General features: G+C 38.3%; 1 protein-coding gene across 3 annotated transcripts in view; it reads left to right on the forward strand.

The window, feature by feature from the left end:
- The first annotated feature begins 351 nt into the window (after nucleotides 1-351).
- The window catches only part of LOC141908250 (voltage-gated potassium channel subunit beta-2-like), a 56,346-nt gene continuing 40,835 nt past the window's right edge, over nucleotides 352-15,862 (forward strand). For all 3 annotated transcript variants that reach the window (XM_074798197.1, XM_074798196.1, XM_074798199.1), the window contains exons 1-2: nucleotides 352-531; nucleotides 1,884-2,198. In XM_074798197.1, the coding sequence (XP_074654298.1) occupies nucleotides 1,918-2,198 (281 nt within the window). In that variant the 5' untranslated portion in view covers nucleotides 352-531; nucleotides 1,884-1,917. The remainder of the gene's footprint in view (nucleotides 532-1,883; nucleotides 2,199-15,862) is intronic.

The raw sequence follows: 15,862 nt of genomic DNA on the forward strand, positions 1-15,862 counted from the left end.
ATTTGTAAAACTGTAAACTGTTTACTTTTTTGTATCCCGTGCTCGAAAAAATTGTATAATTTCTGGAGTAATGAATTAGAATTGAATCTGATACGGGTTTCATATTATGTATCCAAACTTTGATTGATAAAAAATCGAAGTTAGGAAAAGCTGGAAATCATCGTTATAAAAGGGTTCGCTCAAAATCGTATTAACGACGTTCAGCTGGATATTTTGTGTATGCATATCCAAGACAAATATTTCAGTCTATCCACTCACCTATATCCCAATGGACGACAACGCAATGATTGGGGTACGTTTAACAGTTGGTAAGAGGGATGCTGCCGCTGCTTCTTACAACTGCAGCAGCAGCTCCTGGTGGTGGTGGCGGTGTGATGCTGCTGGTGGTGGTTGCACGGCTGCGTACATGTTACTGATGTATAGTGTTACTAACACCCTTCATCACGCAAGCAGCACCAGTCTTACGCAGTGTGTGCCGGCAAGTAATCTACAAATATCTGGATTACGTTTATTAATCTATACAAAATACAGGTAAATCGTTAGTTATTGTAGTAGATTTACTACTAGGCCTATCATGTATTTTATTCGAGCAATGAACTCCGCAGTAGCAGTATAAGATGATGTTTGTGTCACGACCAGGGTTCGTCTGATGTCTCACTTCCTTATATTCCAATTATCCAATAATTGGAACGTTGACCTTATGCTCCGATGCGTTCATTTCCACTGAGACTGAATATGACTGCAGAAGAGCATACACCTCATATTTGTTCTAAACTCTCCCTTGCGTTGTAGATATTCATTTATATACTCCAATTTATCTCCACATTCTATAACTACACCTGCACATTTCCGTTATTCGCCGCAATGACTGTCAGTGGAACCTCCGGAGTCTATTCAGTTGCGGGGCCCATTTCCACTGTTGTTATTGAGTTTGACCATGGATTCTTGAACAATAGTCCTCGATTCGTCTTGCATTTCCTGACCGCTGATTTTAAAAAAGATTGTCAAAAACTCTATATGGAATCTAATATTGGGATTTTAGTTACAGTTTAAAGTCAGGTTTTACATCAAAAGAATCGCTCTTCAGTATTGGTCCTCAAGAACGGTCGTGTGACCATTTTGGGCGAGGAGATACGATTCCATCTTAAAAGTTTATTTCATTGGACTATGTAGTTGATTTGAAATTTCCCTACCAAGGGTATGCATCCCCAAAATAGGGAATATCGTATAACTATAAAAGGGCACCCCGAAAGAAAACTCATTGGTAAACATTAACTCCATTTTTGGATATTAAGAGAACATGCTTATGAATTTAAACTTTCTTTGGTATCAATTTCGTATTTTTTATTTATCGTAAAATTTCAGGCAACTTGGACATTTTCAGGAAGGGTGCTCACCCCTGCATCCTCCCGATGGATCCGCACCATGTACTATTTATAACATAAAGCATATCTAAATATCTACATGAATACATGTAAATAATTAACGATGATTGTCACTGGATTCTCTGTGGTCAATAGTACATATACACTCTCGGTATAATTCATGGTTCAATTTTCACGCGTTACATCGACAAATGCATTTAATCCCGGATTCGACCTCAATTATATAGATCTATCGATATATGTAAATCCGTAAGAATAAGGGTGAAATGCCAAAACATGTTTTCGAAATATGACCGAGTTCCCATATACATGTTTAGATATTGGAAAAAGTGTATTTCACATCGAGGGAAAGGAACCACGGGGCATTTTCGTACAAAAATGAAGGGAATTTTACGAGATTTTTGGCATTTATCCCAATGCAGGTATCGCCGATCCTACATGGGTAGTCGGTAGTGTGTAAAGGTTTATTTACACTGTTATAGTTTGTTGTTTGTGTAGTTCATGGTATCATGGTATGAATATCTGATGAGCTATGGAGAAGCGACTGAGCGTCGGAGGTGGAGGCGGAGGTGGAGAAGGAGGAGGAGGTATCGAGGAGGAAAAGGAACCGATGTTGCACAATAATACGACGTTAACGACCATCGAAAATCACCAACAGGAACCTCAGCTGCAATCACAGACGGCAACTGCTGACGAGGACGACGAAGGAATCGAAGTGAAACTCCGGGAACCCTGTCCGGGTCGATTCCGTATTAAAGTACCGAAAGAAGTATTACACGGCAATGGACCGCTACTTACTAAACGCCACTACAGGTAAGCAAAAATCACAGCAACGATGACAAGAGATCGTTCCATGATCGTGGTCTACATACAGGACACAGTTCTTTAGATCGTGGCCGGTTTTAAAGATTGGTATTAACTTTTACCCGGGGCTCACTCAATTCATCTACAATTGAGTTTACCCTCGGGTTAAAGATAATACCAGTCTATGAAACCAAGCCCAGTTATAAGTTTGACACTGGTGTTAGATGTTAGTTTATTTCCAAAAGTTAGACTCGAGTCTAATCTTAAGCGAGAACTAGATCCAGTAGCTGACTGGTTCGTTGTCATGTAATGTTCGCAATAAACCGTATTTCAGCGGTTTTGCATTCAGCAGTAGAGAAAGGAAGTTCAAGTCGACAGCTAGTTAGAAAACCGATCCGAGATACTGATGTGGGACTGAGAGAAGTCGTGACGAAATAAAATGAATGATTATGCATGTAAATTTATTTTGACATTGACAATATTCTCTACGATTTTCCTGTCGTCATCTATTTTCCTGACGGTTCTACCAGCGGACTATAAATAGTCCATGGTTCTACTACTCTGTATAGAGCTACGTACGTAATAGATTAGTAGACAAGTCCTGCGGGCAAGCGTGATTTATCCATATATGATTATGTATATTCCGACGATTGATTTAATTACTGTTTGAACCGAATCAATAGCTATATCAATCTACTGTTGATCCACATACACCCATTCGACAATGCAGATGCATTGTATGGTTGGATATTAAGGTTTTCATTTTGTGACATCAAGCCGTATGGCCACGAGGCTTTCTCAATGATATAAGGTATCTGCGGTTTCATTAGCCGACTTAATACCGTCCTTGCTTGTCAGGGGTCCAGTATCGCTCCGGAACTCGCTTCCACCAGGCCCTTGGCCTAACGACGCGTGATTTCATTACTGGCGCTTTTGCGCGTGACGTCATATAACAAAGATATAAAATGATTTTTCAAACTTACGAAAATACTTCCTTGTTCGCTAAAATGTTCGCTGATTGGTCCGTTTAACCGTATATTCAACAGAAGCCCAATGTCGTTTGGATTCTTGTCGGCTGTTAAGGACGCGAGTCACGTAACGAGTCGCGAGGTCAAGGGGTTCGGGGAACGGCTTTAGCTTAATGCGTTCGAACGCCTTGATGGATGAAGATGACTGCATACCTCATAAAGTACAACACCATCTTTTTACTCAGATATATATATATATATATATATATATATATATATATATATATATATATATATATATATATATATATATATATATATATATATATATACATACATACATACATACATACATACATACATACATACATACATACATACATACATACATACATACATACATACATACATACATACATACATACATACATACATACATACATACATACATACATACATACATACATACATACATACATACATACATACATACATACATACATACATACATACATACATACATACATACATACATACATACATACATACATACATACATACATACATACATACATACATACATACACATACATACATACATACATACACACACACACATACATACATACATACATACATACATACATACATACATACATACATACATACATACATACATACATACATATATATATATATATATATATATATATATATATATATATATATATATATATATATATATATATATATATATATATATATATATATATATGTATATATATATATATATATATTAAAAGTCCAAAAGTTGACAATTATATTTTGCTCTCAGGCCCGGTGATGACGAAGGAGAATGAATGGCCGCCAACCAACCGTCTTAATTAAATGAGACGACGCCCGCGAAATTTATTTTCGAAGCGAATGTCGTACCAAGGGTGTTTGAGCCTACTTGGAACTAGGGTACCCCACACCAATGTAGCGCCCCAAATCCATCGATTAGGCGAGCAATATAATAGTTTGTAATTCGAATGCAAAGAAGCGCCATATGTCATGGGTCATGTGGTATGGACATTCCCGAATGGAATCATTTGAAATGAACGGAAATTTTGACTAAATTCTCAGAAAACGTGACCGCGAACAGCGGCACCAGTCCGCCGCGGCATATTCATAGTCATCCTATTTCACTGCGCATGCATAAAGAAAATTGGGAATCAAAAACATACTCTTAAAATAGCCCTGGGGATGACTTCAATCATAGAAATGAATATATGCTACCCGTCTAAAATGCTTTTACTAACCGACCCGGACTATTTGTGAAATGCCGATCCATGGATTTGCGATACTTCATTGCAGAAACTGGAAACATCTTTATTCCTAGCACAGAGGTGATAAACAATGCTACAGACATAACAATTCACTTGAAATTAGAACTGATGAAACATAAAAACCGATATTCATCTTTTTTGATTCTCATTGTATGGTTAAATATTTTGATTAGTTTTAAGGTATCCGGTAATCTTAATCACGAGTGCGGAAAAGTATCGATAACTGACGCGCAGTAATACATCACGCGTTTTTTGATATTTTAGATTTGAAATGAACTCGGTCTTTTTTCATAAAATCATCATTTCAATTTCTATTTAGACATATGAACATACACGACTGATTTGTTATAATAATGTGCTCTAAAACAAACTGTGATGTTATATCAATCCGGGTTGCTTTGGAAAAGTGTTTACCGTACAGAACAAACATTGCTCGAGCAGGTTTTCAACTATTAAGTGTGTAATATACGTGCGTATTTATTATTCACAAGTTGGCTTCTCCCGCTCTCGGGGTTTCATCCTCGACACTGGATCTGTATCTACGTTTAGATTAGAACGCCGAGTAATTAATATACATCTATACAATAAAGCTTTACCTTGAGTTAACTGCGGAGTATAGAGGCAGTCCTAACTAAATATTACTTCACCGCAATGATTATTCGCTTGGAATATGCGGGCCCGTAGCCAGCCATGTGGGAGAAATTCCATGAAAATGGAACTTTTTGTAAGGTGCCCATACACGCGAATATCGGGTCCTGGGAGTATTCGCGAAGAAACTCTTTGCAAAGAGGAGCAATTTCACAGCTTCTAGTGCAATGGGCTGTACTCCTATATTTCTATGTTTGTATATATCCATCATAGAAAGCGGAATTTTTTTCTTATCGCTGCATTTGATCTTCAAATGCACGGACCTTCTACCGAAACTACAAATGCGTACACGTTGATTTTTTTTGGGACGATGTCAAATGAAGAGGGACCAATTTAGAATAGTCATTCAGTCTGTTCAAAAATATCTTCGCAGAATGACGTCACAGAATTTCATTAGTCGGAATCGCAATTTCTTTTTAGTAAATCGACCAGAGCCCCCTCGGTGAAAAGGGCGGCTATACGCAGCTCTGTCTTATCTATAGGAAAATATCCCGAATACGTGAGATTTACGACAAACAAAAATGTACCTAGTGGGTATTGGCTCAATTAATCTAAAATGCTTTCTCCAAGATGGATTTCTCGTACTCGTTTTTTTGGTATTGTATTGTATTCCCTGTTGTAACATCGAAACCACTTTGTAATAACGAGATGCGCGCACATGTTCCGGTCATTTAGTTCCGGTCTCCGTGGCGTATGTTTTACGACCGAGCTGTAATGCTGTCCCATCCGATCCGAGAACCGCCGTCATGCGTCGAATAGAAAATATGTTTTGCCGTTTTTTTTTCTCCGGTCTTGTTTCGCTCCGCATTCGAAGGTGCTGTTCATAACAAGGAGGAAAAAGTAACGTGCATAACTTTGCCGCGATTTTGTTGCAGTGTATATGTAAACCGATGTCAAAAAGACTCTTCTATTGTTTAGCCCGCAGTGAGTGAATAAGAACCAGGCAAAAGAAAGTTTTTAAAAAGGCTACTGAACTTCGGCTAAAAATAAGAAATATTGCGCTGTCTGGAGCTAATTCGACTATCTATACCTCCCGTGCATCTTAAAACATCAACAACACGAAGTACGTCTGCGGAATAACGTTATCTTTCGTTCATTCTCTTTTGAAAAGCTGCCGATTTCGACGTTTTTTCAATGCTTGACACCGCATTGATGATGGTATTATGAACTAACGATGGATCGTACGATACGTACGAATTCCTATGCGTTTAGATGTTAGCGATATTAAAGTACCAGAAGGTAGATTTTCACTTAGGTCTAATTGAAATTTGTTTCACAACAGTTGATTTCCTAAATAATTCATTCGTTTTATTGTTTGACGCAAAGTTGTGACGCTGCGGTCGAGTAAGCAGAAAGCGCTCGCGCAAAAAGCCTCGTTATATTCTGTTGTAATAAATAACGCTAGTATTCTCGGCTGTTATTTGAATCTATCAAAGGATTTTATTGTAGCTTTTTTAGATTTGAACTGTAGGACCTGATTTTATTACCTAAGTATGAAATTAATTTTGTTCCGTTTGGAATTCTTTCGGCTTCGGCGAGTATTGGCGGTGGGCATTTATAGCTACGTTGTATTCTGGTCAGGCCACATTTCAACGTAAAACTCAATAACAAAGGCATTACGATATGATTTTCCATTCACGTACTATCAAAAACCGAATTACACGCATAGGTCAGGTAGCCATAGGCCTTAATCACGTGACAATGCCATATTGATGGTCAAACACTATGGTAGATTTGCGTGACAAAACAAGAAATTTGACATTGAAAAATGACCATATTATTAGGCAAGTCCCCAGCACATCACATCACACTAGAAAACAAGAAAACTAACTTGAAGGTTTATCGACGTCTTGGAGAATAACACAATATATTGCTCAATATTGTCGACATTAAATAATGAAATATAAATGATATGATATTAAGGATCGATAAAGTTATGTTGAATTTGAATCGACAATTGAATCGACTGGCAACGCGACCAGTCTAGCCCCGATATGTTGATGACGTAGTGCACATCCACTCAAAAATAATTATTCAAATCTATCATATATGAAATAATAGCCATGAAATATATTTAGTTTCAAAATAAACGCTAAAATTCATAATTGTTATTGCTATTTTCAAAACGCAAATATCGATGACGTAGTGCGCATCGACTCACATAGAACCACGCATTATATACTAGGTATTGTAACGGTTTTAATGGCGTCAAAAAACTACGTTGTCACGTGCACGACGTCTTTTAGCGATAGTAATGATGATAATGATAATTCATTTCCACAATGAATTACAACATGCCATGAAGAGTTGGCAAAATATACAATTATGAGATATTCTAATATGATGTGGAGGAGATTAGATGAAGCGGCAACTAGTACCCACTAGTAAAGCGGTCCAAACTACATAGGTTTTGCCACTAAAACTCAAAATCAATTGATTCGGGTGCTATGGTTTCGCCTGAAGAAAAACTTGAACATGCGGTGAATGTTTTCGTTCTAGATTCCGCGGTAGCGCGGGACGTGTTCGCTATATTCGAGAGAGTTTAACTCGCCGCATGCTCCACCGCGTTCCCGGTATTCCGCGCTGATAAAACCAGCCTGTTTACATAACTACTTCGATAATATTCCGATTATCGGTAGATTATCACTGTAGGAATATCGCAAACAAAGCAAAAATTAGCATTCTCCGTGAACAATAATATGATTGTATAACGGCTTCATAAGTCATTCCGAATCTAAGCTCACGCGGTATATATATTTGTGGCGCTAGCTCGAACTAGTCAAGGTCAGAGTCAAATAGCAACCGAAAACTGTCGCGCTGGCCCCTTGGGGTGTTTGATGAAATGCCGTTGAGTCATGTTTAAATCATCATGTCTAATTTTTGATTACGAAAGTCTACAATTGTGTTTTACCGGTAGATCTTAAGCGGTAAATCTCAACACTAAAATATAACCGCAAAGCAGCGCAATTGCATTGTCGGGACTCGAACCTGATCTGGTGACTTTTTAACGTATTGTGTGACCCTGAAATGAAAAGTTGCTGGTGATGTAAACGGATGGGGCCCTCCATTTGTTCAGTCGGTTCAGGGGTACGGACCCGGATTTTCAAGTTGCATCTTTATAGCACTTTTTATGTGATAATGTTATCATGTATTGTTGGGTAGTAGAATATTCATAAACTGCGCTGGACCTCCTGCGTGGCCCAGCTGTAGTTGTCGATATGATGATCCATCGCGCATTAAACAGCGAATTAACAAAATGTCCTTCCCTGTCTGTATCGCCAAAATTCATTTTGTATTGTCATCGTTCGTATCGAAAAGCACCTATTTGAAGTGTAAAAATATATATCGATCCATACCGCTAGAGGTATCTATCAATATATGTTAGCGTGTCAATGTCTATAATGCGAACCCACGCCATATGTTTCGCATTCTGCGTCCAGCAGTTTCATGGTGTTAACGCCATGTGCTATAAACATATCTCTCGGGGTAAAAGTAGAACCGAATTAATTATTAATTTACGGCTCCTTTTCATGTTTAGCAGTCATGATATAAAGGTCTAATCATCTACAGGGGAATATTCGGACACGCGTGCTCGGGTTCGATGCGCTTCCCTGCATATTCCCGAATGTAAGTTTAGAGCTACAGTTGAAGTCTATTATGGAAATTGAATGACAAGCCATATTGATTATCGAGAATTCTACTCGTGGCAAGTGAGGGTCCGCCATGTCATCTGGTAGTTTGGGTAAACCTATATAGGCATTTTTACGAGCAACCGATCTTTGCGATCGATTTCACGATCGCATTTTGCGATCGACCAACTCGCTCCGCGAGCGATTTGGCGATTCGATTCCCAAGATGGGGGTACCGGGTAGCTGATGAAGATACGGTTTTGATCTCAACGTCACTGTTTATGTCAACTGATTAACCTAAACCGTCGTCGTTTTTACGAACATTCGATGCGATTGCAAAATCGACGCAAATCGCTCACGAAATCGATCGCATAAATCGGATGCTCGTAAAAACGCCTTATTTTTCTCTGAACTAAATGAAATTATTTCTAAAAATAACGAACTTAAAAGTTGAGTACCCTGAAGGCGCATGGCAAAAACTGGCCACCGATTTTTATATCGCTCTCATGTCGCATTGTTGCACAGTTTGGGAAATGGTTTTTGCATACGGTAACTGAGAAGTAGAGATTCGTACGGGTTACATTGGTATATTTTTGATCAATAATTGATTTATTTACGAAAAAGTCCATTCAGTTTTAACTGAAATGTAGAAGAAATTGAAGGCGGAAGACCGAGTAACTACTAGCGAACCTGGTGGATCATCACCTGCCATAAGTGGAATCCACGAATACCACCGGGGGTTGGAGATTCCCTATTGCACGAACAGGATATATTGATTCTACATTCCATACGCATTCATGTATATACAACAGTAGCATATGATTCTGTGACGTCACTTTGGTCAGCTATGTGATGAATAAATATGTTTACTGGAGCTTTGTATTAATCAATAAAAGCGAATCAATGCAGTCTACACAATTACTGCACGTAGATTACCAAACTTCATACGCAAGTAACGCAATCAAAGTAAATCTACTGCATCGTGGAATAGTGTGTTCGAAGGAACGGGGATAATCGCGAGTGCAAATATACATGGATATACGTACTAAAGAATGTCCATAATCCACATTGCAAACGGACAATTCCTTTGATGTCCGAAGTTATATACGTGGAAACGTTCTATTTGGGTTTATAAAGGCGGGCCTGTCTGCGGTAGTCTCCTCAACGGAAAGCGGAACAGCATATACACCCCCAACCCTGGTCCGTCAACATTATTCCGCTTGTTGGCACATGTGGTGTCGATTCCAATTGAATGCCGATGCTCGAATATCGATAAAACTTTGCAGTACTACGAATGTAGCGGCTCATCTATAAAGCTATGCATTTCTTGATTTCTTGCCGTTGTCTGATCAGTCCCACAGGTCCCACGCTGTGACTGTGTACTTTGAACTAAGGTGTTAATGAATCAAAAGAAGCGTTTTATAGTCTATTATCAGACGTATAATTTGGAAATATGTCTTGAGCATGCTCTCGGCCCACTACTGCCATTTAGAGTCTCCAACGAAATCATCAATTTTTCCGCCTGCTTCAGCGGCTCAGAATCTACTTCTGTTCGCGAATGATGACAGAGGTGGAACTATTTCGATTCCCCCAACAACATTGCGTGGTGGATCATTTTCCGAACAACCTCAAATATCTCATCAATTTCAAAGGTCGAGTTGTCTTCTTGCAAAATATTTCAAACATCATTCTCTTATTACTACTACACCCACCAGCGTTGGTGAATACGTGCGATGTCAACAGTCCCGAGTCGCTTTGCAAAATTAACGGATAAAATACCGACTAAACAACAGAGGAATGTCTGATATGCGAGGGTAATTTCATCAGTTTGGGGCGGAAAGTAATAAAAATACTATTAAACGGAGCGCCACAGAACAAACGGTTGTCATATTACGGACATTAAATTCGCGTACATGCATAGAACGCTTATCATATCGAAACAAAACATAACCGCGGGACAATGTTGATGGAAGATAATGTCCTCGCGTAATTTTACAAATGATACATATTTACTTTTTTGACGCCGTAAAAACCGTTACAATAATGTTTATATCCATACCTAGTATGCGTTATATAGGGGGCCCTGCGCGAGTCGATGTGCACTACGTCATCAATATTGGCGATTCAAAATGACAACAATTACGATTGTGAATGTTGGCGTCTTTTTTGTAATTGAGTACATTTCATAACTCTAATTTTATGTCTCATAAATCTTCATTATCATTTTTGAGAGAATGTGCACTACATCATCAATATATCGGGGCTGCGGACTGGTCACCGATCGATTCAATTCATTAATCGATATATTCAAATCCAAAATAATCTTACTGATCCTTGATATTTTATGATATATTTTGTGATTTATTGTCGACAATATCAAGCAATATGTATGTTATTTTCAAGCCGTCAATAAACTTAAAAGTTTGAAAGTTGTGAAACGAGGTTTATTCCCATTGTACTTTGCCGTGTTTATAACTTCTCTTCCCGTTCCATCCCTTTTCGTTACGAAAATGGTAAACATCGCAAGAGCTTAGTCGGCAACGGAGCGAAATAGCAAAGTGGCGATGTGAACAGCGTAAATAAGCAGTGAAATATCGAACAAAAATGTTCGACGACATTTATGTTTGCATAACGCCACGCATAGGATTTGTACATATATTGCATGTCTAAAAAGTTGTTGATGTTAAGATTTTATGTAGATGTCTGCACGGTTTGCGGATAGCATTTTTCAATTATTTCTGGTGAGAAACTTCTTGATCCACATAGTTGTATCCAGCATCTCCGGCTACAGAATGTGTGTAATAAAGATATATGCGCGCGCGTGTTTGTGTGTATATCCAGCATCTCCCACGGTTTCTCAGCTGCTGCCATTGCTGCATCTCATCTTCATCTCGAGTATCATTCATCTTAAAGATCAATAGGAATACATCGCGTGCAGCGCGAATGATGTATAATGCATTACTACTAGCAAAATCCGACTCGATTCTGATGAGCCATTTTTCTTCAGGAATTCACGTGCATTCGAAAATGATTAATTCATCATTAGGTAGATCGGTTTTAAGGTTAAAATAGAAATGATACCTTTTTTTCTCATAATCGGCCGGGTCACTTATGTGAAACCGCAAAATAATTCGTAATCATTTTTTTTCCATAACTGGCGGGTCCGTTATGGTTAGCTTGATCATGCTTTTAAAAAAAGTAATGTACAGAGTAGATATAGGCGACCGGCCGAGTGAACTTTTAAGCTTAGCTGAAATGAGAAACAAGGTATCAATTGTTTGTAGCCAGAGATCGCTAAATGGGCAGACCATTTTTCGAAGAATTCGAATTGATCTTTCGATGACGTCACGAATTATCGAAGCACCAGCGATTATAGGTGAAACCCCTCACTGAAACAAATGAACTCTTTCGATGAGAGACGTTCTGATGCGCCCCCTAGCGAAAGTTATATAAGTCTGAGGTGTGTAAAGCACTAGTTTGAACTCGGCGGTGGTTACATAAACAGTTCGGCGATAATAAGTTAACTCATAACGAAATAACGATCTAATTAGTTGGGCTTGTTACAGCTAGTGAGCAATATTGCTTTAAGGTATGTTGTGTTGCGCTTGTGGAAACTTCTGTTTTTCGAAATAGGTACCTTAGCGTACCGATCTAAAAGCATCGCTCCAGAGATTGTTAAAGCGTATTAGACGTTGTCTTACCCTTTCAACGTGAAATTGGTGCTGAATCAACGAAATAATTCCATCAAATCCATTTGTATATCTTCTGTTTCATGTCACTATTCAAAACATATTTTTGTTATCTTGATTGGTGGTGGTGGATTTGTTTTTTTTTTCATTTCTAGGGCATCCCCTCTTTAGTACAGCCTTTTGGCTTTGGGATGTCCTTTCAATAATGTAGGATCAATGGACATTAAATCAACTCTTATAGAAATTGTGATCATATATTGATAATAGATATATAGATATATCATTAGATTATCAAAATTGTATGTAATTATTATGACTTTCATAAGGGCATATTTACTGGACTTCAAAACGCAAAGGTTCCATATGATACTTACATAGGCTATATGCATGTAGGTGTAAATTACCTGACCATATGGAATATGAAGTACATATATTATAGAGATATGACCTTCGATAGGGGCAAGGCGGTACGGATAAAGTTCTCATTGATTTATCGACAATTCAAAATTGACATTCATCGATCGATATTTTGTACAGCCGATGCTAGTTTCGAACGGAATGAAGTCGAACAAATCGATCGAAGAATCGATAATCAATACTGAACAAAATATACTCGTCGTTGACATGTTGTATAGATTTGATGAGTTTTATCAAAAATAATTATTTTTATGTATTTTTTGTTTTATCGGTTAACGAAACCTATGAATATTTATTCGCTACCGCGGGAGATGTTACAATGTCAAATCGGGTACCGCCTTCAATGATCTTGTTATCTTTAATTTATCATGGGTGCGCATGGAAAAAGAATAGTAATTGGGATAAGTTTTAGTTTGGTTTTTGGCTCAATTCCAATTGGACTCGTTGCATGAATTTGAAATTAATAGCCTGCAGAACACAGATCAAAAACCTGTGCTACAGTCGTTACCGTAACTAAAATCGACTAAGTCGCCACCTATCGGTTTATCAATGATCCATTGTTGGTCGTTACGACTGCAGTATTGCTTTACTATACAAAGAGGACTCTATGTGTTTTTGGTTATATATTTACTAAGCACAGTGTGAATAGTTTTATTTAGAAGCTGATTCTTGCGAAACAAATATCCGAAACATATGTTTATAACAAACCTAGGAAGGATGTTCCGCTAGATCCAGTTTTAAAAAGAATTTTCTTTCAACAGATTGCAGAGACTTTATATATATATAGTACCAGGGATAGTACTGGATGATCTAAGCTACAGTTCACCCCGATCTGCGATTAGGTCACACCAAAGGCGGATCTAGGGTCTGATTCAGGGGAGGGTACGCCTCGAAATAGTGCCACATCATACGATTAAAAAGGGCACTCCAAAAGAACATTAACTCATTTTGGAAATATCGAGGATCCAAGCATATGAATTTGAACTTTCGGTACCGGGTACCGGGTATATATCAACACATTTTCATCTTCCCGTTAAATTCCAGGGCAACTCGACATTTTTAGGGATTGGTGCGCACCCCCTGCACCCAGACCTTGTGTCTGCCCCTGAGTCGGCGATTTGGCCAAGACTCGGTTTGTCGGATCTTTGCTACACTCTGGTCACCCGGGATCACGAATTGAACGCCTAAATTATGTTATGTCAAATCGTTGTTTGGCTACGACCTCTTTAAGTACACTCCGGTCACGTCTAATCCGATCCGATAGTCGTAAGAAATACAACATTGCCCGACCCTTACGATTTTGCTTACGACTGGTCTGTGCGATCAGTCTTAGCGATTCGCATGTCACAAAGATTCCCAGATTGACAAATCAGCAACCGGTTGCGATCGGATCGAATCTTGCGACCTGAGTGAGGCATCAGGTTTGATTGGACGCCAGAAAAAAAGTCTAGAAGTATGGAACTGATATTTGAAATTAGAAAAAGCAATTATTTTTTCCGGCATGTTCACTCGGTGTACAGCGTTTATGAGCGCTTCGCATTTCTGAAATTAGTACCGACGAGAAAAAATCGCCAGCCTTCCTAAATTTAAAGCATGCTGGGTGTCGTACGGCTGTGACGATTCTGGTAACCTTGACAACCGCGATCGAAATTGGCCTTCATATGCTGCTGAATATAAAAAGATGATAGTGAATTTGGTTGATTGATTTTTTCCATCCACCAGATCTACGTCTACGAAACCCGTCGCGTGGCGGGTGGATTGTGTTGGCGTTGCTATGGTAACGCGTTGATTGGCCGTGTTTTGCTCGATCGTGCCAGACGAGTTTTTATAGAGATAATCAAATGATAAACTATTGAACAAGATGCGACAATCGCGAACCAGCCACCCGGGCAACGAATTGATAAGGTTGCGAAGACTTGACCTTTTCTTCGATGTTGTATATGTTTCTGTACGTTATTGTTTTCTAAGTAATTATTCTTTTATCTGAGAGCAGTGCTGAAAAACGTATTAATAGAGATACTTATTTTGATTTAAGAAAGCGCATATCCGTAAAATGACAAGTGAACAAAAACGCCTCGGAAATTAACACATATATTGCTTCATATTGTCGACAATATCATGATATAAATTAAATTATATAAAAGATAAATAAAGTTATTTTGGATTTGAAAATATCGACGATTGAATTTAATTGACCGGCAACCAGTCCGCAGCCCGATATATTGATGACGTAGTTCACATCCTCTCCAAACTGTATCAAAAATAGAATACGAGTTATGAGATATATATATATACAAAATAACGCAAAAATTTATCAAATAGAAAGTCATAAAACATATTGGATTTCAAAATTCACAATTGTGTGTTATTTCGAAACGCCAATATCGATGACGTAGTGCACATCGACTCGCACAGAACCCCTTGAATAACGCATAGTAGGTTTCAATGTTATATAAACATTATTGTAACGGTTTTTACGGCGTCAAAAATCCCACGCTGAAAAAATTCAATTATGTTAATCTGAAACTAATGAAGACACGCAGTCGGTTGTACGCCAACACTCAATCAAAATGGAACTGGATACCGAAAACTACCATAGGATTCATCAAACACGTGATTGACGTAAGATACAAGTTGACTCGATTTTCATGCAAATGAACGCCGATAACTTGATTACGATTACGATTACGATTTTATTTACACTCCAACCATTTCCATGGTATATGGAGGAAAACTATTACACATGTATATACAAATATTTACAAAACAACACTGAAGTGATTAAAATTTACTTGAGTTACTATCGATGAGCGATCCTGGCGAATTCTCGTGGAACCATCGATTACAACGGCGATACCTCGCTTGCTTTTTGACGCCGTAAAAACCGTTACAACAATGTTATATACTATATTTAAGGGGTTCGATGCGCACTTCTTCATCGATATTGGCGTTTCATTATAACAATTGCAATTGTGAATTTTCGCGTTTATTTTC

Source organism: Tubulanus polymorphus, chromosome 7, assembly GCF_964204645.1.
Source record: "Tubulanus polymorphus chromosome 7, tnTubPoly1.2, whole genome shotgun sequence".
Lineage (NCBI taxonomy): Eukaryota > Metazoa > Nemertea > Palaeonemertea > Tubulaniformes > Tubulanidae > Tubulanus > Tubulanus polymorphus.